The sequence below is a fragment of the Aulostomus chinensis genome, chromosome 7 (assembly GCF_037954235.1).
Source record: "Aulostomus chinensis isolate RoL2024-O1b breed Wild chromosome 7, RoL_Achi_v1.0, whole genome shotgun sequence".
Classification (NCBI taxonomy): Eukaryota; Metazoa; Chordata; class Actinopteri; order Syngnathiformes; family Aulostomidae; genus Aulostomus; species Aulostomus chinensis.
Window position 1 is genome coordinate 14,391,805 of NC_141326.1, and position 23,122 is coordinate 14,414,926.

At 41.6% G+C, this 23,122-nt stretch overlaps 1 protein-coding gene across 2 annotated transcripts in view; it reads right to left on the reverse strand.

The window, feature by feature from the left end:
• The window catches only part of zfpm1 (zinc finger protein, FOG family member 1), a 96,501-nt gene that overhangs the window by 39,666 nt on the left and 33,713 nt on the right, over positions 1–23,122 (reverse strand). For both annotated transcript variants that reach the window (XM_086208615.1, XM_086208614.1), the window contains 2 exons: positions 12,477–12,623; positions 4,773–4,913 (listed from right to left, as the gene is read on the reverse strand). In XM_086208615.1, coding sequence (XP_086064741.1) covers positions 4,773–4,913; positions 12,477–12,623 — 288 coding nt within the window. The remainder of the gene's footprint in view (positions 1–4,772; positions 4,914–12,476; positions 12,624–23,122) is intronic.

Here is a 23,122-nt window from a genome sequence, read left to right on the forward strand (position 1 = left end):
GGCCGTATCTGTTATGTCAAAGTAAAGAAATGTGCAGGGACAAAAGTCTTAATATAGAGCTGAGAGGTTGGACCTGGACAGGGTGTGCGTCATCATTAACGGTGAGATCACATTCATTCAAACTCAAATACAGTGACCCCGCCCTCAGAGATGATGGCAGCACAGTTGTAGTACAATGCACTGCAGGACACAGTATGATCTGCTGAATAATCTCCTGACAATCATAAGTAATCACGTGCCCGCCAGTCTGTCTATGTATCTGTAGATTCGTGTGACTGGATTAATTTGAGCCATGCCTCAACAGCAGGAACAATCGATGTCTTTTTCACATGGCAAACCAACAAACTCTTCTGTGAGGCTTCATATTCACAGATGTTTACTATTCCAGCAAAATATCCAACTGTGGTAAAGACCCAGATGATCCAACCAGCTCTAATATTTACCAAAGACATGATTACATCTGTAAACATGAACAGATAACTATTGCAGCACTAACACATTTTTACCACCCGACCTGAAGAAGGAATATGGAGCTGGAGACGGGTTTAAGATGTAAAGAATATAGTTTGACCCGTTTAAAGCCTGACCTTCTCCACCAAACTACAACCAGCATGGTTTAATAATAAAATTAGTCTGAACCAACAAATGTGGTGCGTTAACTGGTCATGTAGAGTGGCGCAACATTAAGGTGCTCTTGAAGATACGAAAAATAGAAATCACTCCCCGGGCAATTTTTGACATTTGAACCGATTTCCTTTCATTCATAAATGCTCCATTGCTCCTCTTCTTTGGCCCAAGAGGGCCAGAAATACTTTCCCATCAACTATCATCATCATCAAGCTCCTGCACATTCAAAGGCTCAGTATTAGGCCAGATCCGGGTCCCTCTTCATAGAACACAATATACAGACATTGAAATAGGAAATTGGAAATAATTAGTATAGCACAGCAGAGAACAGCTTCCTGTTTTTAGTCAACAAAGCAGCTATCACCTGTAGCGGCTCGCGGGAGTTTTAATAATCAGCAAACCACCAAATGTCGGAGTGACACAAAGCACATCAGCATGGCTGTTGTCTAGTTTGTGTGTCTCTACAAGCTAGTGTCTGTACTTGGACTTGTCAAAGATGGTTCCTCAGGGAAGACGCTCCACTCCAACAACAATACATGCATGTTTCTTCAGTTGGAAACACCTCTTCATCTTTTGTGTCAGTAATGTAAACAAATAAGACATTGATTTTGAAAAGGAACTCGAGGACTTGGATCCAATAGCATGTTTAAATAATAGTTTCATATGTCATTTCCATCCATCCATTTTCTATAAAACTTATCTGTTAAGGGTCACAGGGGGGCTGGGGGGCAGAGCCTATCCCAGCTGACATTGGGTGAGAGTTCACCCTGGACAGGTCACCAGTTCGTCGCAGGGCCATCAGGAGCAATTAGGGGCCCGGTATCTTGCTCAAGCATATTATATCTCATTTAAATTCCTCATTTGTAAAACTCAGAGGATTGGTAATGATATGAAATAGGAAATATTTATTCTGGCATTAAGATGGAAAGGGATCAGTGTAGTTTTTTTTTATGTTATTCTAATGGTTCACTGCTAGTAGTAGTTTGGCTTTTCGCAACAATATTTCTTTGAATTTAGGACGTGGGTGGTTGATTCGATTCTGAAAAAGACCCAAATAAAAAATTTTTTTTAAAAAACACACATTCAGCTGAAGTACATGTGAAGACACAAAAATCTAAAATGAACAAAACAAACATGTGATACAAGGTGTTAAATATTAGGGGGACACTTCATGACCACTGTCATCACTGGCCTGAAAACAAGATGAAAACAGGAGGAAGTTCTGGTCCCGGGAGCGAGCGAGCGTCTACAATCAACAACAGTGAGAAGCGAGAGGAATGCCAACACTCCCGGAGGAGATAAAAGCCTGTTTATTTCCATACTAGCCAATACACATGTTCTCGCTCATCTGTTTGTGGGAAACGTCTGATACATGGTGAACATTCTGTATGAACAAGAGCACACTGACTCTGGTGATGAAGAGGAAGAAACAATGACACAGATGGACAAAAGGAGAAGGAGTGATGTAGGTTTGGAGGGGGGGGCAGAGGATGGGAAGGAGGGAGGGGGACTGTTAGTGGCGTTGTTAGTGGTGATGGAGAGACCAGAGAAGGAGAAGGTGGATGGATGGAAGGAGGGAGGAGGGAGGGAGGGAGGAAGAGGAGGCTTGACGATAAGAGAAAAATTCAGACTGGTCAAAGTTTCCTTTTTGCCAATCGTGCTCCTGATAAAGACAGCGCCTGCTCTGGAGCTGATAGAGGGGCTATCTCTCTCCCTGACTCTCTCTCCTCCCCCCTCTTCTCTCCCCCCATCCCTCTGCCTCACTCACCCGCCAGTTAGTTTGTGTGGAGGAGAGGAAGGGAGGGAAAAAAAAGCGAAGGGTGCTATCAGTGCAGCATCATGGTGCTACCATCAACCAGCCACCACGCAGCAATTAATATCGCTCCAATTACTGTTAAAGGGACAAGGCTGGGACAGCACGATAATGAACACATCCTCTCTCCCCCACCACAGGAATTAAAACACACACACGTGTGCAAACACACTCACACACACAGACACTAAGCACTGTGTAGTCACACGTGCACAGACATACATAAAATGTGCACAGCTTGAAAAGGAAATAATGCGAGATGGTGCTGTAATCTTCTTGCATTGTTTAACTCATTGAAGACAACAGACAGAGCAAAATAAATAATCAAACACAGCTCGATAAGAGAGGAAATAAATAATAAAATTATGGCGATTTACTTGTTATCTCCCCCTGGCTCGGTGTGTTTGTGTTTTTGTTGTTTTTGAGTTGAATAAATTTCCCGACAGGGGCATGGTGGGACAACACTGCAGACACTTGGAGAACGAGGACGACATGGCAACGTCGCACACACACACAACTTATAAAGTACAGCTGGAGAAGAGCTGAAGTTGGTGCTCTGTGTTGATTGAGGGTCATATTGAACTATTTACATCCTGTACAATGATCCTGTGATGAGGAGCAGCAGGCTGTGGAGGACGGGACGCTGGACAGGAGGACAACACCGTCACAGAAGCATTCTGGTGACTGGAATCATGACCCCTGCCACTCCAGCAGTGCCGCCAACTAACCTTGATTATATCTTAATCATATCATAGATTCCATCAGCAAATATTTTACAAAAATGTCCTTTATGTTTATTTTTCCACCTGGAGCCCTGTTCATATATACACAGGGAGCTGGCGACCTCCCAGAGGGTTCGCCATGTTGCATCTACAGCAAACCAGAAGGGACAAACCAGCAGCGTTGAGTCTTAGTTTGCTCCCACTCATTCCAAAAGTCCTTTAAAGCTCATTTTCTGACCATGGGAATGTTCCCATGGACCGAGGAACCTTTGGAGCAGCTGCCTTTCTTTTCCATCTCATTTCTGAAGTGTCAGGAACTATGCGATCACATCATTTTCCACTGAACATTTCGGATTGGTTCAGTCCTCAGTGCATTTTATTTCCACTGCCTTATTTATGTAAGTTGCGTGAAAGTGATGATGAACGTGATCCTCTCCGTTACCACAGCAACCCTGTGCGTGTGTCCTCTCCGTACTGGAGCGATTGTTGACGAAGGTTATAAAGTCAGTGATGAGTAATTGCTGCGACTGGCCAACATTTGTACAGTAGGAAGTTTTAGAAATTTTAATGTGATGTCATATTTGACGGACCGTGCTAGCTATTGTAGTTTTTCCAACAGGAAAGGTGAGTTGAGGGGCAGCCATCTTTACCACTAGATGGCTTTAGGTCCTACATACTGGTCCTTTAATATGAAAATGCACTCCTTTTTTTATAAAAAAAATAGATATTGTCATCACATTCTGAGGTATATCTTTGTTGTTGTTTTTTACAGAAAATAAATAAATGGGAGCACATGTGTTTGGGAGTATTTACTTTCAGCAGCTGATTAAAAAATACTGCAGTGAGTAGGCAGCAGGATGGAGTGTGAGTCAAAATAAACTCCAGCGTGTGTGTGTGTGTGTGTGTGTGTGTGTTCATGATAATGAAGGAACATGTCACCCAGAAGAACAATGCGGCTAACTGATGTGGTTTTGATATTTTTGGACAACAGCGGAGCTCCTCAGAGCAAAGATTCATCTGGCTTTGACACAGACAGGATACTTGTTCACAATTAGGAAATTATTAACGAGAAAACGATCTTATATGTTGTTGATCTCGACTACAAGAATGTAAAGCGATGCCATCTTGCGCTATTGTGACACTGAGTATTTTCGGATGTACTGAAAACTGCCTGGATCGTCCAAAGGACCACATGCTGCTGTGACTTCCAATAAAGTTAACAGGTCTATAAATGTTCTAAAGAAAATCAAATACAGACCACTAGCGCTGATCAAAGACCAGTTTGGAAAGTAAACTTTGAGTGAAGCGGATGAGAGAAAACCTCAAATGTCAAACAAGTGTATCCCTGCCTGCTGCTTGTCTCTTATGCTGGACTTGTTTGAAATACTTTAAACCTGATTGCATCCATTCAAACTAGTTCTGCAGTTACTTAAAAAGAGGCGTTTTCAGGATCTAACTGGTACAGAGTGGAAACCATGCTGACTACGGCCGTCACAGTTTCCATGTGTTTGATCCCGACCACCGATTTAGTGATGAGATAATCAGTGTGCTGTGTAGCATTGTGAAGAACTAGACAACGCTTTGGGGAACCTCTGCATGCAGGCGCTAACCTGGACCGCTCCACTGTAATACCCTGTCCTCTTCCTCCCCATCCTCCTCCTCCTCTTCCCCAGTACTGTGTGTCAGACCGTGCTCTTCCCCATCTTCATCTTCTTCGTCAGGGGCTCCACGAGAATCCTGAGTCCTGGGCTCTGAGTACAAAACACACACACACACATTTAAATTTGCAGCAGTAAAATGACACAAGATAGGCTCAATCTAGAACTTCAATATCGAACCCTCACATGCATAGTGTGCGTGTGTGTGTCTGGCAGTGGCTGTTCCTGTCTGTTGATCAAAGGCAGTGGTGAAATGCCTCCCTGAGCTGTGTAACACAACACCTCACCACACAGATGGGCCCTTTGATTCTCACTGCAACTGTGGAGAATCAAAGACTCATCAGAGGCAACGTTTTCACTCGCTCTGCCTTCACCTCCCTTTTTTTTTTGGCTCTCCCCACCTGTCTTCTGCCGGTGCTTCATTCCCTCTTTATCATCACCCACCATCCTTCCCTCTTCTTCCCTACACTGGGTGAAGGGAGGTCTCGTTGTGCTCATCTTCTTCTCCATCTCTGTGTCTCCCCTCCCCTCGGCCTGTCACCTTCAGCAGAGACTGAGGCTGCCTGTGTTCCTCTAATCAGGACTGATATCCCGGCCATTGATCAAGCTGATTACACCTCCTGCTCACTGATCAAACAGATTCCTACTGCACACACTAACCCCTCTGTGTGTGTATATGTTTCTATGAGTGTGTGTGTGTGTGTGTATGTGCGCATTTCACTCCCTAATGTGTTTATATGATGCATTTATCCATGCATGCAGATGAGGTGAACCCTGAACTTTGCCTGTGCAGACGTTATCAGCCGGTTCATCGAACTGCAGCGCCCCTCCCTATTAGCCGTACTCCTGATTAGTTAGATTAGATCAATAGTTACATCAGAGCAACTCGGCTTATCTGAGTTGAAGATCACTCTTGTTCTTTTAAGTATTGCGTCATTATTAGGCCAAGGGTTGAAGTGACCTGGAGGCTCTTAAAGTGAATCACAGACATCTCAATTTTCATTTAGCAGCAAAAAAAAGACTAGGTTAGCTTTGGGCTTTTTTGGGGGGGGGGGACCTAAATGCTGAGTTAAACAATTTAATGGATCAAAATGAAAAATAGCAGCAGCTTCATCAGGAAATTATGTTTTATTAGGGTAAATAATCACTTCATCTGAATGGCAAATGAGGGTGTGATTTAGAAATGTGCCACATGTGATGCGGTCAAACACATTTTGTTTCTGCAGAAATCACGGGCCCGACATGAAACAGCTGAAAAGCTCTATACTGTCTTCAGCATCTTCTCTTCATCATCACGACCCGATTTAACACCTGGAGTTGACTATGACCTCGCATGTGGGCAGATCTCACGTCCTGACTTGGGTTTTATTTGTTTTTTAGAGTCTGACTGATATCACAGGTATATCGGTGTCTATCAGTATGGAAGGTTTGCGATATGTGCCGATGATACTTGGGATAATTTCAAAATGGTGTTAAGAGTAGTTTGTCCAGCAGAGGGTACTCTCACGGCTTTGTTTACGCCACCTTGGGTAAAACTATAAAACAATATTGATAAGTATGCAGGGTGTGAATGTATTAATTGTTACATTAATTAAATGCAGTGGTAAATACATGTTTTCATCAAAATTGACTTTAAAATTTTGCTAAATTTGATTCACACATCATAACCTTTCAGGGGTTTCCATCTCTCTATTCCTGTCTTACTTTTTTCCGTACATCAAGTCAAATCTACAGGAAAAAGATAAGCTTTGAATTGTATTTTCTTCTTACAAAAAAGTGCCATAGAAGTTTGGATATGAAAAATGTTGAAGTATTATAGCTGACAGTGAAAAAGCAAGTTAAGAAGTTGTTATTGTTTGTCTTTTATCAATATTCAAAATGGGATTCACACTCCTTTGTTCAATACCTTCCCTTTCGATTCCTAACCTCTGTCTTCCACTCCACACTTCCTCCTCTCACTTTGTCCTCACTCGTCCTGTTTTGTGCTCTCGCTCCCCTTCCCCGAATCCTGCCCCGTCTTCAGCCTCCACCCTGATAACACCTTCGCTGTCTGCACAAAGGCCGTGTTTACCCTTGCATTCCCGCTTCGATAAACAGCGATAACGTCCGATCAATACCAGCCATAAATGCCCTGCGACCACGTGACGCCCTCACACTCTGCTGTTATTAATGTAACAGTTGAGAGATTGGATCTGCATCGTCAAATAAATCAACACACACACACACACACACACACACACACACACACACACACACACACAGAAGCAGATGAACACATGCACCATCCATCTTCTCATCACGTCCACCTTTCAACCTCGTTTACACACAAACACTCATACGCGTTGACATACTGTACACACACTAAAGTAAGCGCACGCACGTGCGCGCGCGCACACACACACACACACACACACACACACACACACACACACACACACACACACACACACCTCTCCCTGCCTAAACAGTGCCATTATTTTCAGCTATAAATCACATTGAATGGCACATTGATTTTATCCTGCAGGGGATGAAGCGAGGGAGGGGAGCTGGAGACACAGTTATTGCGTTTAATATTATCAATATTATCTCCCATATCATCTCAGACAGGGAGGCAGGTATCAGGAGGAGTCGACAGACACTTTTCTGCCAACCCCCCCCACCTCCTCCCTTCCTCTTCTCCTCCTCCTCCTCCTCCCCTCCTCTCCCTCCCCCCATAGCGAGACAGTCTCCATCAATCTGATAAGCTGAACTTCCCCTGTCACACCTGCAGGGCAAAGTCATCCAACAATCTTGCCTCGCAACTTCAACAACGCTCTATACATTTGACTTTTTTCTGGTTTTAATTCCAAAGCTTTGTCTCTTGCATATGAGTTAATTTAGCCTCCACTATGGCGACCTACTTCAGAAAAAGCAGCTGCAGTTTTCCGCTGAGGTCTACGGAGGATCTATTTAAGCTCAGTGTTACTGGCAAAAACACAATCAATGACATGAAGCGTTCAAGTCAAGTGAAAAATAAGAAGGAGCAAAATATAATACTGTTCACTGTACTGTACTGGTCGCTCAAGATGAACACACCAGTACTTGCACTGATTTACACAAAAGATCAGCTGAAAGTTTGTGAATTTATCACCTCGGCTGCCTTTTTCTATAATGCTGCAAAGCATTTAATTGATTATTTGTACAAAAGAACAACACACAGATGATGAACTAACCCTAAAATATAACATCTACATGGTGCACAGGGGACAAAATGCTGAGGAAGAACCATCGTGTTCCCAGCCAGGCACCTCTCCTTCATTTCCTCTCATCTCTCAACTGCTATGCTTAAAAAATTCATTAAAATGCTAAAAAAAAAAAAAATTTAAATGTTCATGCGGTCCATTAGTCATCAAATTACAACTAAATAAAACTTCTTTAAAAAAAACCTACCTCATTTAATGTTTTCTCAGAGATTTTTTAGCACAACCAAATACAAACACAAGATGGGTCAGAACTACATATATACGATCGGTTAGAACAAAACCAGAAGAGATTACAGATGTCCTCTCCTACACAAATCATTAACATCAATTTTCATGACAAAAACAACATTTGAGTAAAGAAAAGAATTTAAAAAATAAGGACATGACATTTAGAGGTCATAATGAAGTAAGATCATGACTAATCAGAAGAATCTGAAGAGGCTTTTTATCGGGTTTCCTGTGATGCAGAAGTACGGCTGCCTTGTAAAAAAAAAAAAAAAAGGAACATTGTACAATTGTCAAGCAATTCTAAGAGACCTGCTGAACACACACATGCTAGTCTTCCTGAAAAAAGTGCAGTGTGTGTGTTTGTGTGCATGTGTGTGTGCGCGCGCGTGTGTCTGTGTGTGTCGGCCCATTGTATCAGCATTAATAAACTGGCTCTCGTCAGCTTGAGGAGGGGCTGTTATGGAGACAACAGAGTGCTTGGTCTTGTTACTGGTAGAATGTGTTTTTCTTGCTAAACTTATCATGGGCAGTTATCGTGCGTGTGTGTGTGTGTGTGTGTGTGTGTGTGTGTGTGTGTGTGTGTGTGTGTGTGTGTATGTGTGTGTGTGTGTGTCTATGTCTCTCTCACTCTCTTCCAGATGGTGGATAAGAGGCCTTGCCTTTATTAGCCAGCGCTGGCCAGATAAAGACCTGGTATTGATCCCAGGTTGAAAGAGCAGGTTCGTCAAACATGGCTGATTTACAGAGAACTGATAATGGCAGCGCTGGGCAACCGAGGAACCCCGGAGAAGAAGAGGGAGAGAAGAGTAAATAAACAGTATGACGGGGAGGTGAAAGAGAGAGAGAGAGAGAGAGAGAGAGAGTGTGTGTGTGTGTACGCCTATTAAGAAAAAAGAGGGAGGACAAAAGACAAAAACATACAAAGAAAGAAGAAACAGAAGACAAGAAGATTCTCTATCAACAGATGAACTTGCTCACATGCAGGTTTGCTGAGCTCCCTCATCTTCTTCTTATACAATCCAATACACACATAACCCAACCCTAACCTCACTCTCTCTCTAACGCACACGCACACAAACACACACACACAAGCACACACACATCTAGCTAATCTCTAATCTCGTCTCGATTAGCACCTGACAGAATTTCCATGGGTTTATCAAACCAAGCCAACCAACAGACGCTTATCACTTCCAGCCCCAAAATTTCACAAGAGCAGGAATTTTTGAGATTAAAAAAACACAGCTAGTGAAATCTTGAATAAGTCAAAAGAATATGACTGAAAACTCTGCTATCACACGGTACGGGGGGGGGGGGAGGCTCAGGATAAGAGGTGCATTGAGGGGGCAGATTCACCAGAGCCAAGATTGAACCCGCTGAATTTTTTTTATTTTTTTATTGGTTTAGACACAATAGAGATAAAAGAGCAGTACATGCGGAAAGCTGCAACCTCCTAATGGCTGCACCGTCTCTTTTTGTTGTGTCTGGGTGACGTTTAACTGTCTGCTGACAGATAACAGGTAGACGTCAGTTGATGAGAGAATTACTCAGAGTCTTGATGAGGAGATATATCTTGTAATAACCACAATTAACTGCCAGCAAAGTAGACATCTGAACCATTTGACTTGGAGAGGTGCTCATTACCGAGATAATGCTGTGATCAGTGGGAGACAGTATCATGTTAAAACACAAAAAATAAATGGTAGACACTACAATAGGAAGTGCTTCAGAAGAAGAAGAAGAAGGTCAGTAGTGCAAAACTACAAAGCAATGCCTGGACTGCGAAGAGGATAAAGGGAGCATCTTGTCACTGAAGATTTTATTAGTGATCTGAATTTACTTTTCAGTTTTATTGAAAAATTAACACTTGTGTCAAAAGATTCAAAATAAATAAAGAACCTTTTCTATCTTGAATTTTAAGAGCTCACAAACATGTAGTTCCTAAGCTTCCTGTCACCTTAACTGATTGATTTATTTGGCCAGCTGGGGGCAGCAGAAACAAGCATGAGCGCAACGCTGACACATTGTGATCTTTTAAGAGGCGAGGTTGAACTTGTTAATGCATCCATCAGTTAACTAACAACATACTGGTTCATCTGACGTTGCGTTTCTGTCCACCTGCGCACTCTCTAACAACTACTGAGGGACATATCTGACTCTGCTGCTGAAACTGAGGCTGCACTATGAGCACTAAACGGTGCACTGAAACAGTCTATCAGTCATCAGACACTTGAACAATGAACTGAAACATGATATAAATCTGTAAAGCCGAGGGAAGCAACAGAGGCAGGTTGATCACTGCTGATTAGTGATTTACATCACAGGCAGTGTTGCAACACTTGTGTTACATCAGATGAACACTGCTTCTGTAAAAGGAAAACCCTCAAATAGTTCAGTTAAAATAATCTGTTTGGATCGCAGTTGCATCACGTCGTACTGTAGCAATGGTGAGACGACAGTATCGTAACTAGAGGTGGGTTAAAAATGTCTATATACCGATAATTTATCGATATACATTTGTAGGGAAAGATTATCGATACATAAATCCCAGTATCAATCTTCTAAAATGCATTTGATTTTAACCGTTTATTTTTTGTTTTTGTTTGCCCCTTTAGTCTCGCGTGATTTAGTGCTTAGTGCAACGTTATTGCAGTCAGATGATCAGATCTCACGAGATCCAGGCCATGTGCCTCCGATCAGAGAACAATAAGATGGCGGAAGCGCAACTTTAATCTCCGGCAAATTTAAGAGCCGATGTCTGGCAGCACTTCGGCTTTAAGAAGCAAGAAAACTCCGCCCAACTTGACAAAAATAATGCAGTGCGCAAAATGTGCAAAGTAGAAGTTAAGTACAACGGAAATACAACTAATCACTGGAGCCATTTGACGAGGTATCACCCAGAGTACACTCAGCAACCAGGAAACTACAAGTCACTGCAACAACCCTCGCTGGAGAAAGCATTTGGGATGAAGTTTCCATCCACGCCTCCACGTGCAGAGAACATCACTTTGGCTCTGGCAATTTTTATCTGCAAGGATCTCAGACCATCCTGTGTGGTAGAAAATGTAGGCTTCAGACACCTCGTCCAGACACTGGAACCACTCTATGTGCTACCGACACAGAAACAACTGAGTCAAGTCACAATCTCAAAGATGTACAGAGATGTTAAAAACAACGTCGCAACTGCAATGAAATCGGCAGAGAGAGTTGCCATCACTTGCGACAGCTGGACAAGCAGAGCTACGGATTCCTACTTGACCATCGCCTCTCATTACACTGACAGTAGCTGGTCCCTCATGTCCCACGTTTTACAAACGCGGGCGATTGAAGCTCGCCACACCACGAGTCATCTTGCTAAGCTGCTGACAGTTTGTGGAAGTCTAAGTTGCCCTTTTGTTTTGAATGACAGTGGTCATATATTTAAATAACAAGTGCATGATGTTGCATAACTATTGTTTAATGGTCAGTTCTCAATGTAAATATTAATATTTAATTATGCAGCAGGTCAGAGGGTTACTTTTACAATTGAATTTACAGCATTAGTCCTTTGGGAATGTCTTCCATTACCAAAGCAAAATTGGTATTGTAACTAAAATATCGTATTGTATATTGTATCGAATCGCATCGGAAATCGTATCGACTTGGGACCTAGTGTATCGGAATCGTATTGTATCGGGAGGTCAGTGGTGATACCCAGCTCTAATCGTAACTGGTCACCCAAGAGCTGCAAGTCAATGAGCTGCCGAGTTGATGGCCGACAGAAACAATAATCTATTGTCATTTGCAAACATTTGCTGGGGCCAATTTATTTTATTTGAGTTGGCAACTGCTCTGATGTTCCATGGTGGATTAACACCTCTTTAAATAGTTAATAGGTCCCTGTGCTACTGGTCACTCACAAGCAACAGAGGTTTTCAGATGTCTGAATTGATATTGAGTTAAACCCATTTGAAAAGTTTCAAATATCATACATATTATCATGAATAAATCGAATATATTTGAGACCTCTGAGGCTTGTTTGAGAGGCACCCAGGGAGAACAATGCCTCCCTTCAGTTTTCATGCTGCTCTTTCCTTTGTTCCTTCCCCTCTTTATCAGCCGGTTCCACACTAAACACACATTCCTGCTTTCCCTGGATGTATTGCAGTTATATGTACGAGTATAACTTCTTTTTTCCACCGCTCACCTTCATTGTACAGTGGCGTGTAGGGCGCTGGGCTGCAGCTGTCGCCTTCTGCAGAATCATCTTGGTCAGAGGCTCCCGCCTCTTCACCTGAGAGGCTGAGGTTGTCCGCTGTGCTGTCCTCATTACAGTCAAGATCCCCGAGGGAACCTGCAAGAAGAAGAGGAAGGAAGATGAAAAACAGAAAGTGTACTGGTATAACTTCATGTCTGGTCAGTCTGGAGATACTTCTGCAGCAGTTTTTGGAGATTTCTGTACAGAAAAGGAACATCTTTAGCAGATATCTTCTAAAGACAGTTTTCTTTAAAGAAAGAAGAGAAGATCAAAGCTAAACTTTAATCTTATTACTTCCTAGAGAGGGAATATTAACAATACAATACAATACTTTTCCAGGCTTACGTGCAACTGCTGTCTTTTACTATTATTGCTTTAGTCTCTACCAACTATTACTAGCCTTTAAAAAAAAAAACTATCTTATTTAACTATTGTAATTCATGCATTATTGTGATTTGAGAATTCTGTAAGAACCAGGAAAAATAGTCTGTCATCGTATTGTTGGCTCGTACCAAATAAACTATAAATTTCACTTCTTATCTACTTTTGTATTTTCAGTTACTCTGCAGGGCAATAATAAGCAATGTGGTTTAAAACATCCCGACCACCTATAAAGGATAACCTCTATGAAGACATAAAATAGACAATAATCTGTAAGAATTTTACTAGAACATCGTAAAATGGTTTTTAAAAAAACAAACCGTTCAACTATCATATCATTCATCGGTTGTCAGGGAATACATCACTCAACATCACAACTACATTACGGTGTATAATAAACTCCATTTAAAAAACTTTTTATGAGTTCATTGAATAATTCTACATCAATGTCGTCAGAAGACTGGGGTCTGAGGAGCTGGGTGCGGGAGAGGCAAAAAAGAAAAGAAAAGGGAGGTTGTAAAACTAGCTATAATTTCATGTATATGTATATATACATATGAAAAAAAAATGGTTTAATGAATTGGACCCACTAAACGGTCTAATCCAAAAGATTAATAGCAGAAGCCAAGGGGGACCTTAAAGCCAAATGACAGTATACCTAAAATTGTAGCTAAAAGAGTGATTAGTGCAGGGCTGATCTGTATCAATTACAATTTCACAATCCCTGCTGACCATAGTAATTATACAGTACTTTTGATCTATTTTAGCCTGTTTGAAGATTACATCCATAAAAAGAGGGAAAAATGACTTCATTATCTGCTTAAATGGTACAGAGAGCTCAGAACCTCTTTTTTCAGTTTTGTTTTCTGCAAAGTAAAGGCCGAATTATTAGTGTTTCGCTCGCTGATTTGCTTACCAAAAAAAAAGGAAAAAAAGAAGCCGGTTTATTGTATTCATCGGCATGCAATGACATGCTTGATTCACAGTTCCCGAGAGGTGATGATGGAGATGATAGAATTATTCGTTCAAGGTAACATTTCTTTGAAGAGGATTAGAGAGCTGGAGTGAGACAGAAAGGGTTGTCGACTGTCAAGGGAGAAAACAACACACACACGATGATGATGATGATGATGTACTGGAAAGCCGAAGAGCGTGTTTTCCGAAAAAGTGAAATCAATCCAAAAAAAAAAAGGGGGGGGGGAGAAATCTGTTTTCTACCCCACCCCCTGTCCATCGCCTTCAATCCAGACAGGTTATAAATTAATTTTCGTTTGCTTGTGTCAAACCAATAGAGGGATTGTTGCGGAGCTAAAGCCGTGACTAGGGGCGTATATATTTACAATGCTGGAACAAAGGAGTCTATAATCTATACAAAGCACACAACAATACCCGTGAATAAAGAAGCTTGTAGAAAAAGGGAGAGGCAATTTTTCTAATTCTGTTAATTTCACTTCCAAAGCAATTAAAAGCAGGCAGAGATAATGCTTGGAAACAATCGCCGCCTGACAAAGTGTTTCTGTCTTTGTAAATGAAACATCTTTAGGCTAATTTCAACTTCCACGCCTGCATGGTTCGCTCTAATTTCAGATAAAATTAACACAGCTAGATTTGGACCTTCATAAGAAAAAAAAATAACAGTGGAGAAAAGAAGAAGAAGAAGAAGAAGAAGAAGAAGAAGAAGAAGAAGGAAAAAAAAGATCGATCTTGTACACAATATTTTTAGAATTAGGTCTATGTCACCCGAGCTTTGCTAGATCTAATTTTCAGTATCTATAAGGACATTTTCATACAATTAATTTTCCTTTAATCATAATTGTACAAAGGGACTTCTCTGTATAAAATTCCAATTATATTTTGTGTTTAAAATGTAAGTTTGAATTATGATTTCTCTCCTCATTACGGCTGCGGGTTAATGAATCAATCGCTGCATCACTGCTTTCAGACATCAAATGGTGCGGAGAAAGTTTCAGCTCTGGTCTTTTATCCAAGGAGAAATATCCTCTCTTTCTCCGTCTGTCTTGGAGAGTTGGTGGAGAGGATAGCGGGGGCTCTGTTTGATTAAGAGACGCACACTCCACTTCATTTGCCAGTTTAAAAGTTAAAGCCTTATTAATTGTTACGCCGTGATATATCCAGCAGGAAAATTGGACTGAACTCGTACAAGAGATGGAAAAAATTAAACCGGACATAGTGCATACATGTGTATCTCTGTATGAGGGACATCAATTAAGTTGAACTTATCCAACAGCACCGCTCAACTTTCTAGGTTGTGAACTAATGAAGCACAATCTAAACTATTCATGAAAAGAGCCTAGAGCCTCCATTTGGTCACATTTCCAAACTTAATGTTCTTGGGAAAATAAAAAAGTTGAAGCAAAATGTTGAAGAGTGAAAGCTAATGGATACTTAACACTCTGACTTACGGAGAGCATGTGAACCAGCTAATGAGGTTCATCCAGCAGGTGCTATGGCAGAACTCTGACCCACATCCTGTATGACTGAAGGACATTTCCGGTCAGTGCCTGAACAATGATCCCCGGCAGGCTGAATGGAGGTCCAATCAAATTAAGATGAAAAGTGGAGCTTTGCTTAAGTTCAACTGACTAAAAACTAATTTAAGCCCGGGAACACGGCTCATCACGCCGGCTGAGTTTAATTCAAGTAACGAATGTAATCTGGATGTTAAGACGTCAAGACTTATAACAGTTCTGTCGAGGAATGAAGCTTGTTGAGTCCAATTCAAACTCCTCTCGAAAACAGCCGCAGATATTGGGGTTTGTCTCTTAATTAGCCATTTAGGATATGAAATCTGAGAGAATAGTCCCACAGTTCAAAGTTCTAATCCAGTTTATATGAAGTACAGGATGCCACTTCTGCATTACACAAAGCCTGGAGCTTCATTTACGGAGTCTTTTTCAACCAAGAAAGAAAGAAAAATCACTCATCTATGTTTAGAAACTGTGTCTTTATAATATATAAAATAAGATTAGGAAGTATATGATAAAATAATAAACCCACCCAAGTATTAATCTGATCACACCAGGATTAAGACCTGATAATGCCTGACAGAATTCACAGACACATTTACAACAGAAAGCACAAACGTCCAAATGAAAACTAGACATGCTTCTACTGGCTCATGTTTAGCGTTTTTACTGGTCTTCAAATCAAAAATTGGTGAGGGCTGCAAGTAATGATTGTTTTCATCATCCGCTAAGCTGCACACAATTAACGGACTGAATCAGTAAAATGTCCATAAAACTTGAGAAATGCACCATCACAACTTCCCAGACCCCAAAGCGACGTGTTCATATAGCTTCTTTTGTCTGTCCAACAGCCCAGAACCAACAGACCCTTTACTGTCTGTCTTAAGTGACACGCTAGCATCCCATATCCTTATATTTAAGAGTCTGACACCAGCATGTTGACAATTTTGCTTTTAAAAATACTGAAATGATTAAGTGATTAAAAAATAGAGATTAATTTCAACCTATCAATTAAGCAATTAAATGACTGTTGCAGGTCTAAATAATTTCAGCTTTCTATCTGGAAATAACAGGGACACCTGGATAGAAATACACTATATAGAATAATGGCTGAGGACTGAAACTACAACAAACTACTGAGATGATAAATATGTTGTTAAAGCCTTTTTTAAGAAATTGGTAATTATTCTCAGTCTTGTCCAGATTTGTCTTGTGCAATAATAACCTGATGATCATGCATGCGTGTAAATAAAGAGTTTATTTTACAGGAATATTCATCAGTTGCAGCCCTAATCGACACATTCAGATTAGTATACAAAAAGTACCGAGGTGTACAATTCTCACACACTCAGGTAGGACCAAGACGCACGTCCACGGACGTCATTATTACCATTTGTTAGGTCAACAGAGATGTTATGACAAACTGACAGAAGTGTGGTGTTGAATCAAGTCCTTGTTAGCGGAAAAAAACACAGGGTCCAGCGCCAAGATGATGTTGTAAGAGGAGCACTTGAGCTGCAGCGCAGGGACTGCAGCAGCTGTCTGTCTCAGAGCGGCGAGGAGAGCCAGAACAAAGTGCTGCAGCTGATGAAGGCACCAAAGATACTGCTTTATTAACTCTCCATCCACATCAAACCTGCAGCGAACAGCTCGCTGATTAAACACAGAGACAACACACATCAAACCTGCATGCTCAACAAGCCTGATTAAACAGACGCAATCCTCACCGCTCTCACACCAATAACCCACCGCACAGAAAATACATTAAACCTGAAAGCAAGAGAAGGAGAGGGAGAGAGTAGGAGAGGCGCGTTCCTATCAGAAAATCACACTTGTGAGGAAAAACATTAAAAGAGGATATTTAGAGAAAGAATGGAAGAGGGGACGGGAAGGAGATGAGGATATGTGAGCTAGAGGAACCAAAGTACCCGACACCCAGTCACACACCAGAGAGGAACCACTTATTGATCAGAGTGAAGAGAATTACTAATCACAGAGGAAATACTTTTCATCAATTTTGCACTTTATACATTTCTCAGTGCTGCCTGGGCTCTATTGTAACAGCCACCGACCACTGACCCTCACTGTCAACGAGTCCATCATATCTATTTGTTAAAATTCAGTTTTCATTATCATCAGTAACGTCTCTCAAGTGAAGCAGCCTGATATGAAGACTCTGGGACTAAAGCTTGTGAGGGTGAGGCCCAGGTCTTTAGGTGAAACCAGTACTGTTCTGTACTGTACCAGTACTGTGTATCTTCTTTTTATATATATAAAGAAGTTCACATTCATGTCATTTATAAATACGAGTGGTTCAAGCACACTTCCAGGTGGGACTCCAAAACTATTAAACCTGATTGAAACATTACTACAAACATCCACCACCTTTCTGACACGAGCTTACTAATCTGATAGCAGCAAGTTTAAACGACAGCACGGCACCATCAGCCGTATCAAATACCTTATCGAAGACCATATGACAAAAAAAAAAATTTCCGATTTTATGTAGTTGGTTAGGGAAAAATTGGTGTGTGGACAAATTTAACACTGAAAAAAATATCTTCTTAGTGATTTTTGACAGACAAGACCGATTGACAGATAAACAAACCTTTAGTTTCAGTTTACTCTATTTCTTGTGCAGAGGAATCCCTCCAGCATGTTTAAAAATCCCCTTCTCACATTATTAAGCTGAACACAAATCTACACTTCATCCACATAATACCCACGTCGGCTGAGACCTGGCTCAGCTTCCAAAACATTTATGATGTCATAGATCTTGCTTGTAAGATCACCATTTACAAGTATAGGAGGAAATTTATACTTTCGCCATCGATTGTGAACGCAGCCTTCTATAGTCAAACCCCCCCCCCCCCCCCCCTACATCATTCTATGCAGGAAAGCTCAAGCTGGGGTGACAAGAAGAAAGGCAACTTTTTGACAGGAGCAGGGGTTTTCAATGCTACTGGGGTAAGGACCTTCCTCACTCAGCAGAACTTAAACCACCTAAAAGTGAACCGCACTCACATTACACAGAGATAGTTCTGACAAGCAAGAGACTAAAATGACCAGATGATATTCTGTTCCACATTAAAGAGATGAAAAGTAGAAAAAGAAACCCAATGAGGAGGCACTGGTGGCCTTTGAATAATTTTATCTGACTAGAACAGGTCTTGTTTTTGTCAACTCTCCTAGCAACCATGTCATCCTAAAAGGTTCAATGTGAAATTTTTGTGTATGAACAATGTGAAACGTGTTTTACTATTCGCGCTATTCCAGTGATAGACATGTGAGTGCATGAGTACGTGATGCGTACCAGCATGTGTGCAAAGAATTGTAACGATGGCAGGGAAGAAGAAGTTTGCAAGCTAGTAGAAAAGACATGAGACAGAATTTGCAAAGGTTTTGAGAAGACAGGCACTGATTGGACACAAACTCTGTTTTGTGTGTAACACTAATATAACTGAACATTTAAGTCCACAGGGCTCCTTTAATTATTCAATAAGAAATGAAAATTTGGTTGCAATGCTTATGGCCTTCAAGCAAAAATGACATTTGGTCCAATCAACAAAGCCAAGCTTTGAAATTTGTTAAAAGGATTATTTATTCATCAATTATTTTCATCATTGATTAATATGAACGTGTTTCTAATTAATTGATGAGAACACCATTAGCTCAAGGTTGATGTTTACAAATTTCCAAAACTTCGACCAATAATTCATAATATTTATGTTTTGACACAGAGATCTCCCTGTGGCTCAAATGTGATTCCTATTTTAAACCGAAGCGCTGAACCTGACTTGTTTCTAAAGAGACACCCACCGCTGCAGCTGGTACAAGCATTAAACACATTGAAGGGTAGCACGCTTCAATTTTTGTTATAAAGGAATTATTATTTGGCATCATCAGGAGCAGGAGGAGCAGAATGTTATATTTAAACTTGATAGCAGCACAAAACAGCACCAGCTCATTCTTCCCAACCCAGAGGAACGTCTGAATTCTTCACCCCAGCAGGCATTTGCCCCCACACCTGCACAAAACGAAGCGCTCCCCTCGACGGCGTGAAGAAAAACCCCGACAGAAAGAAAAAGAAACACGGAGAAATAAAAGGCAGAGAAGAGAAAAACCTACTGTAAGTCTAATGAAAATGACTGATTAGGCTGCAGTGATAAAAAGGGTGAGCGGATGCACTTGAACGCAGCAGGATACTAAATATCAAAGCTGTGGAAATAAATTAACAGTGTAAACATGTAATACGGCATGCGTGCCTGTTTTTCCAAGATTGACTGACTGCAACATTTCAGACCTCGAAGAAGAAATTCGCAACATTAAATTCTCAAATTGATTGTATCAATCAAGACCTTCAAAGGCCTGGAGTTCAAAAGAATCCTAGGCAGTTTTTCCTTTTTTTCTTTTTGCCTTTCAAGACCCTGTTTTGTAAGCTCGGTACGCCTGGAAATGGAAAACATTCTCTCCATCTCTTCCCCTCACCACTCTCCTTCCCACCTATATATTCTTGCTTCCTCCTCTCTTTCAGTCATTATCTCTCCGTTCCTCGTCTCCTCTTATGCCCCCACCACTGCCACCGCCCCTTTCTTCCTCTCCGTCCTCTTTTAATATCACTCCTGCTCTCTCTCCATCAACCTCCCTCGCTCTCTTTTCCTCTCTGCTTCCCCTCCGTCTCTTCCTCCACTTTTTTTTTTTTTTTTTTTGGTGAAAAAGCGTAGTGACTGGGAGCGTCACTCTGTGCGGATAGCTGGGAGCCGTTGGCGGTTATCGGCTCCTGCAGACTCTCTCTGCCGGTCTGATCTGTCTCCTCTTCATTAAGCAAATACGCCGACGTGGAAATGAAAACATAATAGCTATTTGATTTCCAGCGAGATATTTTGCATATTGGTTCGGAGCTGATAGCGGAATTTCATCAAGTCGTTTTTTTTTTCTCTCTCTCACTCTCTCTCTCCTTTTCTCTTCCCTCTCTCTCCCGCCATCACCACAGCCGCTGCTTTCCCCCACCTCCCCTCCTCCACCACTACCACCTCCTCCTCCTTCCTTCCCTTTCCCTCCATCCTCATGCTTTAAAAACTGAATTACTGAGCTGGGCCGGCTTTCAGAGAGATTTCTTTGCATTGCTGGGAAGAGCGGAAAAAAAAGAGAAGAGAAATCTAGTTCCCCAGGAAGACTACTTAAACGATTAAATACCCCCCCCTCCATTCTCATCTTTTTTCCTCCCTCTCCCTTTTTTGATAACAAGGAAGAAATTTTAAAGAATTCACAGTGCTTTAGGTTGACTATACTAATCAGAGATAGGAGGGAGAAAATTAACTCCTTAATGAGCAGAGCCGTCTCCCTGATAAAGGTCCTGGTGAGACGGCGGGGTGGGACACTGCTGAACCTTGGGAGAGAGACAGTGAGGGGGAGATAGAAGGCGATAGAGGCGGCCAGCGGATGGAGTGTGATCGAAACAGACTTGACACTATGCAGGGTAACAATTAGTTTTGCCTCCTTCTTCTCTGAGGGGATATTTGCTTCTTGGATTAAGAGGAGGGCAGGTAGTGAGATAATAGCGATACCCACCATGCCTTGCCTCAGCACCAGCTGTGATGGATGGTCCAGCGGTGGGGTATCCTTCATGCCCCCCGGAGAGAAAAACTAGCCCTGGAGGAGAGGATCAGCAGCCTCTTCACAGCAGGCCTATCTGATAGTCCGGCGCCTCTCAAGAGGACAATTCACCCGCCCCGAACCCACTGAAATAAATCTCCCTGCTGCTGCTTTCCATGTTGGTACACCATGTTGCTTCGAGCCTGATAGCAGTCCCACCATGTTACTGCTGCTGCCTGACGACTACTGTACACACACAGATACTGGACACACATACACACCTTTGTCAGAGGGTTCTGGGGGGTGATGAGAGGTGTTCTGTTAGGAGATGATTTGTTGACCACTCAGACAGGATCTTGCTCCTGTTGATACATCACCAGTGCAGGGAGAGGATCTATGGCGCACACACTATGATGTTTGTGAGATGCCACTTAAGAGGAAATCATAAAGATCTCCTTTTTTTTTTTTTTTTGGCCAGTGTTTTTCTTTTATGCACATCTCTGAGCCCTGCAACCATATAAATATGACCAGAGCTACATCGACCTGTATATAATCGAGTCCAGAGGTGTTTAAAAATGATTACAATGAACATTTCAAGGTACCAGAGGCAAACTGAAGCGGCAGTGCAACATGTGGTTGAAAGAAATAAACATGTCTTCACGATCCTGAAGTGAAAATAATCCATAATCTTGTAGTGAAGCTGGTAATGCAATATGATTACATGGAGAAGCCGTGTGGTATTGTGATAAAACAACTCCCACTGCAGATAAACATGACGTCATTCAGGCAGAAATCAGTCACCTTTAGTGATGTGATGTCAGCTGACTAATGAAATGACTGCAGCCAATATGAGCAAACACGACGTAACATGAGGTGAGTCCACTTGAGACGGCTGATGGGATGTTCAGTGGTGAGGTTGCCTGACATTCTCATCCACCATCAAAAACATATTAAGATGCAACTTTTTAGGCATAAACATCATAATGTTACCTTACACATTAGGTTGATATCTGGTCTGACAAAAATATGGGATGTGAAAACAACAAAAAAAAACAAGCCATAACCCTGAATAATATTTTGGATCCGTTATGAATTGCTTTATCATTTGGAATAATCCATCCATCGTCTTCCGCTTATTCCTATTAAGGGTCGCAGGGGGGCTGGAGCCTATCCCAGCGTCAACGGGCGAGAGGCGGGGTTCACCCTGGACAGGTCGCCAGTCATTTGGAATAATGTGAGTGCCAAAAAAACAAAAACAAAACTGTAAAATAAAAGTTTGATGGTTTATTTTAACACAGAAATGTTACTTATATCCCTGAAATAGAATACAATCAGAGTATCATCAGAGAGCCTGCTGTTGGAGATGGTGCGTTTCAGCAGATGTTGTCACCTTTGCCAGGGAGATCCTATCAGACGTCACCTCTCTCCCATCTCTGAGCACAACATCTGTTCTGCCTCCCATCTTTGTTTTCATACAGCTCACTGCAACTTTGGCAGCACTTTGTAAACTCTGGAATGTTCTCCAGACTCTGTTGCACAGTAGTTGGTAGCTTCGTTCTTTGCTCAAATCAGAGCCCAAATAACGAGTGGTTAATACCTGTTTGACTGGTTATTTGTTCGGGTAAGTCTTGCTTCTTATTTTAAACCGAGGCGTCAGATACACATTAGGCTGTGTGGAGGCCTGGTGATGTGCTGGATCCTGGTATTCCGTTTCACCCGTTTCTTTTCTGGCAGCACTTCAGACGCACTCAGCCTGACAAACTGTTTCATTTTTCCTCAAGGACGCCTCACTCCCACGTACATCACAGAGCCGTCTACAGTTTAAATACAAAATAAGCCGTGTGTGCCTGCGAAAAGTTAATGAAAAGTGAGCAAGTGTGTGTAGTGATAACAGTTTGTGAATGTCTCTCAGACTCAAAAAAAATAAAAAAAAAAATAAAATAAAAAAAAAATACCGGCTTTCATGTCACAGACGTAAATTCCCTCAGATAAAACCCTTCATTTGCCATGAATGCTTTGCAGTGTTGTGTTATTGCTTCACAGGTTTCGCATTTATCTGCATGTTTAACATGATGTTCAGGCCCTCAGACCAAATGCAACAACTCCATGTTACAAAGTGTCTCTGTCAGAATC